At 39.0% G+C, this 13,040-nt stretch overlaps 1 protein-coding gene across 3 annotated transcripts in view; it reads right to left on the reverse strand.

The window, feature by feature from the left end:
* LOC122079032 (endoplasmic reticulum metallopeptidase 1) overlaps positions 1–13,040 on the reverse strand; it is a 53,245-nt gene that overhangs the window by 21,560 nt on the left and 18,645 nt on the right. For 2 of the 3 annotated variants that reach the window (XM_042645250.1, XM_042645252.1), the window contains exons 8-13: positions 11,611–11,750; positions 11,339–11,501; positions 11,016–11,151; positions 10,708–10,804; positions 9,265–9,394; positions 4,301–4,360 (exon numbers count right to left, since the gene is read on the reverse strand). In XM_042645250.1, coding sequence (XP_042501184.1) covers positions 4,301–4,360; positions 9,265–9,394; positions 10,708–10,804; positions 11,016–11,151; positions 11,339–11,501; positions 11,611–11,750 — 726 coding nt within the window. The remainder of the gene's footprint in view (positions 1–4,300; positions 4,361–9,264; positions 9,395–10,707; positions 10,805–11,015; positions 11,152–11,338; positions 11,502–11,610; positions 11,751–13,040) is intronic. The other variant, XM_042645251.1, reaches the window with a different exon arrangement.

Consider the following 13,040-nt stretch of genomic DNA (forward strand, 5'->3'; position numbering starts at 1 on the left):
TTTTGAAACTAGAAAATATGTATATATACAAACATTATAAAAAAATAAAAATAAAATTTAAAAAAAATTTAAAAAAAATTTAAAAAAAAATTCCTTGCGAATCATGCTCCGGTGTCTGGCATATAAAAATTTCATCACCAACTTTTGGGTATTTATCATACTATTGCAAAAATCCATTTTTGGGAAGAAGTTCATACCTTGAATTGTTGAAAGTGTCCAAATCTTCACTAATATGTAGCAAACGATGTCGTTGGAGTGATGTGGTAACCCCCAGCATCGTATTCCAGCAATGTGTAGAAATGAGGTTGCAAAAATCAGTAAAAAAAAAAAAAANACACAAAGTGGTAGTTTGGATTTGTTTGGCAGTATATGTGTATACCTAGTGTAATATTGCCTACTTTCCACATTATTTTAGTACTAAAAGAAATATAAGGCAAGTAAAACAAGTAAATTATGCACCATGAATGAAGAAACATAATATTTATTAATTAATGAAATAGTAAAAAGTAGATGTAACAGACTCATAGAGACCCAAGTACCAACTTCCAACTCCCAACAATACTCTTCTGTGTGATGATACATCATACATGAGTACAAAGTGACCCCCCTAGGCCATCCTAATGTCTAATACCATGAACAATGATGTGGAGGATTGAGCTCAATGATGGGCCGATTGTGCTGATGCCAAATTTTCGTCCAACTGAATGACAAATGCAGGCCACATCATAGTGTGAAGAAACACTCGAAGTCCTCCACAGCTTCCCTGAAAATGGCCTCATCTACAAATTGAAGGTAACTTATCCTAGGGTATATGTATTATGAAGAACCAGCCACTGAGCCACTATGACTTGATGGTGTTTCCAGCATGTACAGCTAGCAGGCCGGGTAGGACTATAGGAGAAGAGGTTGTCCACAAAGGAAGATCCAGTTTGTGATTGGGAGTGGGCGTCATACTCATAAGCAGGAGATGTACTCCCCCATGCTAGTGAAACCACCATAGCCGCCACCATACACATTGAACACCGACCCAATGCCCACGTCCAGTGCTATCCCCTACACTCAATCCTCTAACACTACTACAAGCCATCCATGTCGAGGTCCATGTTACACTACTATCAGTCTGCTCATCTGGTTAAAACCCAGCTCGTGTGTAACTTGCCGTTGACCAAGCCGCAACCTAGATCTGGATTCGCTGGTTTCTCCATCTCCTCCCAGATTAAATTGTTTACACCTCCGGCGCCCACAAGGCTAGCCACTTGCATGGCTAGCAACCACAAGGCTGTCAACTATGCTCCGCCAATAGCCACCTCGCCGTTGCCCTCCGCAAAACCGGTGCCCCTCCTGCCACGACTGTCACCAACGCTTGGCCGTGGCCTCCGCAAGGCCAACACCCTGCAGCCGTGACTACCTTCTTTTCGACGGAGATCCAAATCTACTCTAGGCAGCTAGGATGTTCAAGTGTGGGGACATGATGAGTAGGGTTTGGTGGAACCCCACTTCGAATTGTCTTGTTTGCCCCTCTTCTTATTTGGACTTCTTGGTTCTCCCCTCTGAACCCCTGTGGGATGTTGTGTTTTGAGTTGTGTTGCCCAATTGGGCTTGATGCCCCTTTGCTTTAGAATTCTTGGTACTTGTCTCTTAGCCCATGTGGGTTTTTGGTGACAAGTTTTTGAGTCTTAAAGCCCATGTGGGCCTTGTATGTAGTCCTTTATGGGCTTTTGTTACCCAATATCAGCTTGTAATTTTAGGGAAAATAAACATTCATAATCTCGTAGGCACTGGGCCCCCTTGACCACTGGGCCAACCTCAAGGTCCTCAACCACCGTATCTAGCATAGTCTAATAGTAGAGCCCTAGAATGGTGTTTACTAGGATGTTGTGGAATAACAAGCAATTAGACACAACCTCTCTAAATTTCCCCTTCACATCACTCCACATGTGCTTCAATTTCACTACTTGTGGACTTTTCTAGTAAATGCCAAGATCTTGTTGCAGTACGAGATCCACATGCAATGGTGGTACTAGATCTGCCCTCGTACTTTGTGATCTACTCATGGGTAATTTAGCTTGCCTCCTCCCTGTGGTTGTGGTTGTGTAGATCCACTACCATTATCACCCACTCTAAACGGACCAACTCCTCCACTAAAATCTCTATTTCTACCTTGTATCTCATAAAAGTGGCTTTGCTCCTCGCATGTGCCCATTGAAAATCTCTAGCCCCTGCCTCTGTTTGCACATCATCAAGCACATACATAGGGTCATCATCATCCCCCTGTCTTGTATAGGTTGCTAGAAATGTCTCCTCAAATTGCACCCTCGCCTTCTCCTTTTCTGCCCTTCTCTAGTACCCTCTGCTTCATGTGTTTAAATATGGCCTTAGAAACTTCCCCAGGAACCACAGGGAATGTGGCCACATCTTTAGTATTCCTAGCCAAATGTCGTTTTAGTCTTGTGGCCCCACCTCCCAAGGCTCCCATTATTTTACCGCAGTAATTACACTGCGTTTTCTCTTGTCACCCTCCAAATTTGGCACTCCATGCTTCCATGTTATGTCTTCCTTGTTGCCATCTCCTCCCCGAGCAGCCATTATCCCACCACTGTAATATTGCATGAAGAAAACAAGAGATTATTAAATGAGGCACATCCACTAAAAAAACCATATATCTACCTATTATTTTTCCCCCCTAACCCTTATATTTTACTCTTAATTAAAATAAATTTCATAATTTTTTTGAAAAAAATATTTGGCTAATACAGCAAAAGAAAATATGCTACACAACATAATAAGTATTATATGCGCTTCCAAACACGCTGCAAGTACTTTCATATTTTAATTTATTTTTCAAACCAAAACAATTATTTTTCCTTTTTTTTTTTTTGAAACATTTTTTGAAATAGAAAATATGTATATACAACATTTTTTAAAAAAAAAAAAAAAAAAAAAAATCTTGCAAGTCAGGCTCCGATGTCTGGCACATAAAAATTTCATCACCAACTTTTGGGTATTTATCTTACTTTTGCAAAAATCCATTTTTGGGAAGAAGTTCATACCTTGAATTGTTGAAAGTGTCCAAATCTTCACTAATATGTAGCAAATGATGTCGTTGGAGTGATGTGGTAACCCCCAGCACCGTATTCCAGCAATGTGTAGAAATGAGGTTGCAAAAATCAAAAAAAAAAAAAGGATTTTCTTCTTCCAACAGTTGAAATAAATGATTTCTAATCGAAATTTTGACCAGAATTCTCGAAACAGTGTACTATACAAACCCCCAAAAGTAGTGTCGCCAAAATGATGTCACGAGGTCGAAATTTTGGTGAAACACCAAAATTATGTCGATCTCTTAATTTTCCTGTCACTTCGTCTCAGCCTTGTCAAAATTACTTCAAAATTGCAAATTTTCGACGAGTTTTTTGAACCATGATTGTAGGTTCAAAACAATTTGATGAATCCGGGTCTAGTACCTTCAGATCCAACTTATCACAAATAGCATTTAGATCTGTTAGATGTACAAACTAAATTGAACTAGGATATATCTAACCTAGATCTAATATAATCCTATACAATACTGCTCTAGCAGCAAAACATTTTGATATTTTGTTTTCCATCAACAACAAAAACTCAACCTTATCCCAACTAAATGGGATCTAGCATTTGTGACACAGTTGGGAAGCTTGCCTTTGGCGGCACCATCAACCACATTTGGATGGAGCATAATCTTCGTAGATGGACTTCCAATTCTCGTTTTTTTTATAAGATTTGGAATGACATCTACTTTGATGTCAACTTCAAACTTCGATGCCTGCACCACCATCCGGTTTGTGATTCCCCAAAAAACAAGCTTATTGTTGTCTCCTGGCCCCCCCCCAACTTGATGTTCTCCTTCTTTAATTGGGCTCTTTGCCCCCTTTTGTAGTTCTCCCTCCTTTGAGGGCTTGCTCGTTCTTGGCCCCCCTCCTTGTATATTCTTCCTCTTGGTAATGAATTTATTTATTCATCCAAAAAAAATTATATATATAGGGCCAATAACTGTAGTAATTATATTGCCAAGTAAAGATTTAGACTTTCATATTGATAGAGAAATACCAATTTATCATTCTCATTACTATTTTTATAAAAAGGGAACAGGTAAACCAAGAAGAACTAAAAATAACTTCTACAATGACTGCAAAGCTCCCATAAACAGGCATAAACAGAGAGCATGGACATTACATCTACTCTGCAAGGATAATCACTTCAAAGGCATCAATTTCACTTCATAAGGTAGTTAATCCAAAATGAAAACTGTTATCAGTATACATACCATAGCAATAAAAGCATATAAACCGAAAGCTCCCCAGAAGCTTGCTTCATCGTATAATGCCTGTAAGGCTCATAGGCAAATAAACTATTCAAACATTTACTAAATATAAGTAACGGAGATGTTAGCCGGATTACATTCAACGGGAAATAAACGAACAATAGATAGCGAGTGGTTTCAAACCATTTAGAATTAACACATGACGTCTGAATTCTTAACACACTCAAAACTTGTATTGAGGCATCAAATTCAAATGCAAGAGAAAATATAAGAAAGAAACCAACTTTTCTGCAAGTCAAACATCAAACGTAGACATCAGAATTATCATGAAAAGAGTATGCAAATTTGAGCTGGACAAGCATGTGCAGGTTAGTCAAGAAGTAGAAGCCAAAGAGAACTTCTATCAACAAGATAAAATGAGGGCACCACAGCTGGATTTAAATTGAAGTCTTTACTAGCATTTCCATCAATGACTGTAGCCCCAAACTCCCCTCCCACCCACAAATGCCATTCCACGTCCATGTCTCCCTAGCCTTTCGGCTCAATCCTGGACATCTAGTTATAGGAGCAGAATATGGTGTATATGTGCAGAGGGTTGGGCCCTCGATATTGGAAATTTTGGCATTTATTACAAATTTATAACTTTTAAGGTTGAAATTAGGTATAAGAGGGAGATTTGTAGTCCAAAAGATAAATGGATAATTTCCTTACTTTATTGCCTCTAAGATTGATGCATAATTTCAAGGAAACAACAATATCCTAGAAAGGAAGGGGGCCACGGAATAAACAAAGAGTTCATAATCAAACCCACATTTAAAGGTAAATGGATTATGGGAACATGAAGTGCCTCTCAAAATATGACTATTGAAGACGGCATAGAAACAGTTGGACCATCTAAGGAGTCACAGAGATAAAAGGGTTCTACCTGGATCTCCAGAAATCTGACTGCAGCAGAATGGCGAAATCAAATTCCAAAATAAGCTTGATTGATTTAATAGCTAAAGAAATCAGAGCATTTAATAATCCCTTAGCCAATCCACATAGCGATACCACCTCAATGTCTATGAGTTCAAGCCCGTTGATCAAAAGCTAAAAGACTCTTATTGTTAAAATAAAGTGGGGTTTTCTCTTTCAATGTAAAGGTTGTTACGAGAAAACTGGGAACTTTTTAGTCATTGATACGAATACCTATTTGAAGTCCTTCAGTATGTGTTACTATTTATTCTTTCTTCTCCAATCCACGTAGCGACCAGCCGACCACCTCATATAAGAACTAGTTGTAGTGCTAGACTGTGTTGCTTTCACTTCCTTAACGGGCGAAGAAAAATCCAAATGGTGAATGGTACATATTGTGCACAGGAGGAACTAATGGCAAACTGAATTTATTTGCATGTCATTTACTTAATCCAGTGATAGCTCCAGCCAGACCACCAGTTCATTGTCAATTTCCTGCACACACTGGTTTTTTCCTTTTAACCACTTTATTTTTCTGTTTAACTTCTACCATTCTCATTCACCTGTTCTTAATAGGATGCCCCGATTTCTTTCAACAGTAAATAATAGGCCCAACCATCTTGAAGTGAAAACTATTTATTCTTAAATCTCCTTTTCATTTAACAACTTTACCTAGATATCATATGTGTACGGTGTACCAAGATGCTTAACAATAACTAGTATTGTATTATTGGATGCTTAGCAGGAATGGCAGATCCCGTTGCTTGGGGTTTTCTCTGCCATGTATATGCAAGAACAGTCAGCAAATGTCAACTACAACAAGAGCCTATCAACTAAACTGTTTCATGATTCCATTTAAATCAATATACAGCTCACAGCTAATCGGAAATGTTTTTAAGTGTTATACCCGAACCCTAAAACTTCCTATTTTAACATTTAGGTGCGGCACTGGAAGACACCAGTACCAGTGAGTACTGGGTAGCATCCGTCTTTTGCCTAGGAAGGAAGGGCGACCCCACTTTCACCTGCTACCCATGCTTCAATAATTGGAAGGGATTCTGGACACGAAAGGGAAGGTCAATCGAACCACACACACACTGGAAACCCTGGGGAGGGCCCCACTCAGACTGAGGAGAGATCTCCATACAAATTGACCAGTTCAGCCTTCACCGGTTGATGGTCACCGGCGGATGGAGCATCCACCAGTGAACACCATACGGTGAGTGCATAGGCCAGTTTTGGGTTATTTTTCCGTAGGACCCAAGACCTCACGATCGTGTACCCCAAACCCATCCACATTGATGGAACAACATGTTTGGGAGTTGATTAATGTGGCGGGACATCCCAAAGTGGGGCCGTTGTGCCGAATAGCGGAATAACCTGGTGTTGGGTTAAAAAAAAATCCATTAACTCCCCAAACAGCCCTTAATGGGACTTAAGTGGCTGTAAATAGGACTCTTACCACTCATTTTCTCTTATCTAAAATAGAAACAAGGAGAGGGAGAAAGAAGAAGAAGAAGAAGAAGAAGAAGAAGAAGAAGAAGAAGGAGAAGGAAGCAAGGGAGGAAGGAAGGAGGAAAGTTAGGGCTTCATTCTTGAGGTAAGCCCATATGCTCATCTCTCCTTCACACACACACAAATTTCTCTCTCTCTTCTTCCCATTTCACTCTTTATTGGAAGTAACGGAGACCCCAACCAAATCCCACCTACCCAACCATAAAGACTACATAATGGGAGGGGTAAGATAGCAACAGACCCACCTTGGCAAGGTTATTCACTCAACCTTGGGTCTGAGGACAAATCCCTATGAAACCCTATCCAAAACCCTAAAAATTTGGGGTAAATAAACCTAGACAAGTGTTCTACCCAAACCCTCTACAATTTTTCATTTAAAATCCATAGTATGATGTTATATTGAACTCAATTCAGCAACTACACTAAATCTAAGCTAGGCGTGGTGTGTGTGAGTGCCCCACATACAAACCAACTCTAAAAATCACAAAAAACCTAAGCTATAAACTATGTAAAAGAGAAGAGAGAAAGAATAGAGTTAGGAAATGACACCCACTGAAAAACACACATTCCCACCAGGGCTGATCTGAGCAAGGAAACCCCAATTTCAACTTCACCGGCTGATGGTCACCGGCTAGCCGGTGAAGGCAGGGACCATCCACCGGTGAAAATATTGCAGGATTTGTATCCCTTTCGGATTTGTCCACTGGTGAACCATTTTAAGGCTGATTTTAATCCTTTTCATTAGGGCACAAGTCCTAGTGTTCCACTCCTCTATGGATAACCGAATAACCTAAAAACACTATGTATCTTAGAAGTGGAACCGAGAAGCGACGGGAGCACGCAACACAAAACCATCAACTATCTACTGCCATCTAGAACTCGAGGTGAGGGGATTTTGTATGTTTTTATGGAATGCTTGCATCATATGGCATATCTAGGTGAATCATGTCATTTTTCATATTATTATATTGTTCATTGTGGGAAGTGTTGATGTGGCATGAGAATGTGGATTATGGTTGTGTATGTGTGTGTGTGTGACTGGGATGCAGGGTGGCCAACGGTTGGTGCCGGCAGCACTGCATGCTCAAGGTGTGTGTGTGTGTGTGTGACTGGGGTGCAGGGTGGCCAATAGTTGGTGTCGGCGGCACTGCATGCTTAGGGTGTGTGTGTGAGTGTGATTGAATTGTATTGTGATATATTAGAATGTATTGGGCTAGGATAACCACTCTGGTACTACAACCCTTGCCAATAGGGGTTTACATAGTGCCTAATCCTTTCGTCTGACGGTCTGTGGTTGGGGACGATTTCCGGTGACTGAGGTGCGCAGACGCTAGCGTCGTGACAAACCCACAAGCGATGTTGGATTCGGTGATGGGTATACCCTACATGCGATGTTGGATTTGATGTAGTGGTATTATAGGAGGGTTATTAATAGGGGCTTACCGAGTACCGAAGTAGCCATGTAGGGACCGGTATGCTCCTAACCCGCAACTAGCTTGTATCCCTGGGAACTAATAACGTACATTCATGACTAAGGATAACACCTATGTTGCAGTAGCACTTATACCCCCTTTGGACTTAGAAATTGTTGCTTAGAATTGTTTGATAATAAATTGATCATGTCATTACATACATATAATTACATTTATATTGATGTGGTTGGGCATGGATCTTTATATTTTTGCATTTTCTTGGATTGCTATGACTGCTTGTGTGTGTTACCCCTCACTGGGCTTCGTGGAAGCTCATCCCCGTTGTTGTCCCTTTTTAGATGTTGATTCAGATAACCCTTCGGAAACTATGATTGAGGATCCAGCTCTCTACGAAGGTGACCTCTGGGATGAAGAGCTGATTGCGCACGAGGATGGATGCGTGTGCGATGACTGTGCATTTGGAGCACGCTGAAGATTGGAGTATCATCTTCTATTTTTTATTCTTTTTGTACTTAGCAGATGTAGCCCTGTGGGGGCATAACTGTACTTATGATCCAAATGTGAAAACATTCTTTTGTGTAAATATGGTAAATATCAATAGAAATCACTAGTTGATACATTTTGGTTTATATGATAAGTGTGTGATCATAGATTCATTGCATATTCTTATGAACTTAAAGTACTGCATCGTGGATCCTAGATGGATTGTGGACACGTGAGCGTGTCCATGTCACCAGCATTCAGGTGAGTGGAGGCGGGGTGTGACATTGAGACTCTTGAGATGTTGGGAGGTATAGAGGTATAGTCCCACACCAGTTATTTGGGACCTTGGATGTGTCAACTCTTGGGCCATCTCCACCTAATCCCTTAAGGTTTTGGGTTGGACCCCCAAGTGGTATTTAGTGGGCTTTCTCACTTTAAGTTATTATGAAAAGGCAACAACAATGTACAACAAAATGACCCACAAGAAACCAAAAGGAAATGTTCTTAATGATTTTTAAAATGACATTCTATAAACTTGAAATGAATAATGAGAACTATGTAAGTTTATATTGAGAAATGTACCTCTTCTGGTATTTTGAGAACAGAAGATTTTTGAGAAAGGGGAAAGCGTCTCCACACAATTCCCGGGATCAACAAACCAGCAAATGAGCAGGGGGAAAACATCAAATAAGCCAAATGTGGGTGACCAAACCTGCAATGAATAGTGTGCCACCTCACCAGGAGTTACATAAGTTGATACATTCACAATCTGTGATATAGTTTCAGTCCAGGCAAAAGTATCAACACGTATATGGCCACCATACTAACTCCCCCGCCCCTTGGCTATAGGCTAGACCTCATATTATTGATCTTGATTGGATAATTAAACTGAGATAATTACAACCATTAGAGGGAAGTAGATGGGAGGCTTTACTTATAGCATGCTCAAAATATTAAAAAAAAAAACAAAAAGTTGATGTTTTAACTGAATCATGCCAAAATAACAATTTCAATTAGCAGCATATTTGATACCATTGACAAAAAAAAGAACATGGCACAAAGCAGAATATATGGTTATGGAATGTAATTTTAGTAAAAATAAGAGCAGAAATAAGGGGTTCTTTAAGATTAGCTATCAAGAGATAACTCAAGATGACCAATACTTTTTTCTTCATTCAACAAGAAACGAGGATGCAAAAATTGCGGCGTCACTAACAGGGTAATAGTGGAGTAGACGAAGCAAACAGGAGCTGAAGCGTGCATGACCAACACATTCCATAAAAATGAAAAAGGCTGAAGACATATGATGGCTATGAGATCAATGCTGCTGTGCGGATCTAAGTGTTGGGTTTGCAAAGAAATAAAATAAAATAAGATGCATGTAGCTAAGATGAGGGTGTTGGGACTAGTGTCAAGTTAGCTTCAGAAACAAATGCATATAAGGGCACTTGGAAGTTATCCCATTAGGTGACAACGTGAGGGGGATTTGATTGAGATGGTTCAGCCATCAGCTTCAAAAACCAAAGAATACACTGGGATGATAGCTGCAAATAGAAGGTGTTAAAAAGAGCAACAGTATGCAATATGACCAACGCTGAATATGTGAAAGATGCGTGCCTAATAAATAAAAGCAGACCCATGGGCAAAAAAAATTCATGCAGCTGACCTCCAGTGATCAGGAACAGGCCCGTCTTGTCTTTTAATAAATTTCGCTTCTTGACTTATCCCCTCTCCCCTCTCCCCCCCCCCCCCAACCCAACAAAAAAAAGAGCAGGATAAGGCTTAATTTGAAGTAATACTCTTTTCTTGTAGATGTTAGAGGGGATCTATTAATAGTTGGGAAAGCTTGTCTCTGAATAGGATTTAGTATTATATAACTATTTTAAACAGAGAAGCAACAGTTTAAAGCTAAAGCCTACAATTCAGACTACAGCCAATCCATTGGAAAAATAAATAACAAAAACTGCACATAGGAACTGCAATATTCTATACCGAAAAGTACTTCAGAAAGAAATAAACCCTTACCAGCTCATGGCATAACTAGAAAATAGTAATCTCATGATGGCAAAGACAATCGGAAGAATAATTGCCAGAATAATACCAATGGTGTGGAACAGCATTCCTGCATACGAAAAAGGCAAGAACCAAAACACACAGCTAATATGACGTGCTACAACTGTATTAACCTTTAAAGTATTTAAGTAACAAATCAAAGGGGTTAAAATTAAAAAAATAAAATAAAATATAAATATTTCAGAAACAGGGACTATACAAAAGTTTAGAAGTAATCAAAAGTCCAGAACAGAGTTGCACTTTCAATAAGGATATTTTACCTTTCATGAAGTCACAGAATGCCATGCACCAAGAATGCAAACCAATAGTCGGTAAACGCAAAAAGAATGGCACAAGAAAGAAAATGATAATGGGGAGACTGTGCAGTACCAAAGAGGCCCGTCTTGAATAGAATATCTGAAAGAAATAGAAATAAGAACAGTGCCATTTATCAGTTATCACTTGATTTTACAATTAAAAAATAAGGATAGATGGTATTTATATCTTGTAGCATCATTCTAACACAAACATATAAGAAGAAATGGAACACAAGATGTAAAGTTGGCCAACAAATGAAGAATAAATCATGAATAATATAGACTACCAGAAACCACGTAAGGTAATCAAAGAAAACAGCACGTTGATCCTCTATCTGATTTGGTTCCATTTGAGGTACCCTTTCATAGGTTTTTTGCAGTTTAGAAGAGCTCGAGAAGGCATTAATTAAGCTGAATAAATTCTCTCCACGTGCTTGGATACTACCAGGTCTGCTTCACAAAACTTTCAACATATTAAAGAAAATAACGAACTTTTAAACTGATATTAAAGAAAAAAAAAAGGGAATCTGTTCAAAAATGGTACACTTGTAATTCATACAATAGTCTTTCCACTGTATCTTGGGATGTGTGGTAGAAGTAACCACCAAGGAGAAAGATGATATCTAGCCCAGGAATTTCACCATAATCTTCAGCAAGGATTCTGTAATCAGTATCTCCAGGAATGACATGAAAAATATCCTGCATATATGAACAAAAACCAATGACAGTCTCCTCAACACCCAGAATGAAAATACAAATGTCATATAAGTATAACCACCTAAGGAAAACTCACACAGAACATAAAAACACTTGAGCAATGCTGATGAGAAAGTATAAATGGTGGAAACTAACAAATTTGTATCCTCATGTAATAAAACACAAAAGACATATGGTAAACTCTTAAGATCTTGGGGGAAAATGTGATTAAGAAAATATATAACTATCACCGGGAACAAAGATAAGCATAAAAATCATATCTATAGCTAGAAAGAGTGCCTCAATAATCAAAATCGTGTACACCAAAATCACCTGGTTATACACTTGATGCTGCAGAATTTGAGAACTATGATGAGACATTACCAATAAAGTTATGATAGATTCCAGCATAGTTATCAGGGCGTCAAGGCAAACCAAAGCAGTGGAGGGATGCCCAAGCGCTTAAGCAACAAGGGGCCTGCCTTAAGGCAAACAAGGTGGTCAAGTGTTATTTTTTATTTTCCCTTTTATAACATTATTTAGTATGCTACACATACCTAGTATCCATAGTTGTCACGGCGTCAAATCGATCCAAGGCGGTGGAGGGGTGGTTAATCGATTTGACAACGAATCGCCCACTATAGCATTGCCATGGCGGTCAAATTGCCCATGTGTCATTTTTAATTTTTCCTATTTTCTAAAGTTATTTAGCATTACTACAAGCCTACAATATATACCCTATGACATAAAAAACCAACATTAAGCAACATCAAATCATCAAAAATCAACATAGCCATATCATGTCATCAAAAATCAACATGAATTATTGACTTATACAATTATACATCAAGTCATCAAAAATCATTGGTTCAATTAAGTTTTTAGTTTTGGATGGTTCTTATGAATAGAAACCAAAAAGGGTCCTGTCACGGTCAAACACAATTTACCCATATGGTCCAATTTGGTTTTAAAACTATGATGGGATCACAGGCTGACCATAGTTGATTCAATGTAAAAAAGATCGAGTTATGGGTCCCCCCCTGCCCATTCCTTTTTTTTTTTCCAGATCTTTAACAATTCTTTTTAAGTGTCACAGCACAGCCTATTTGAGTTACCCAACGATCAAACTGGGACTTGGCCCCTAAACTAAGTCGATGACGGGATGAAGTTTTCATGTTTGACAACTTTGGCCATGTCATCTTACATGTACAACCTATTTCATGTGTGAGTGGCTTTCTCTTCGAATCCCATGTGAATTTCGACCTGATTCTCCTTTTATATTTTGTGTTCGAA

The sequence above is a fragment of the Macadamia integrifolia genome, chromosome 5, assembly GCF_013358625.1.
Source record: "Macadamia integrifolia cultivar HAES 741 chromosome 5, SCU_Mint_v3, whole genome shotgun sequence".
NCBI classification, from domain to species: Eukaryota; Viridiplantae; Streptophyta; class Magnoliopsida; order Proteales; family Proteaceae; genus Macadamia; species Macadamia integrifolia.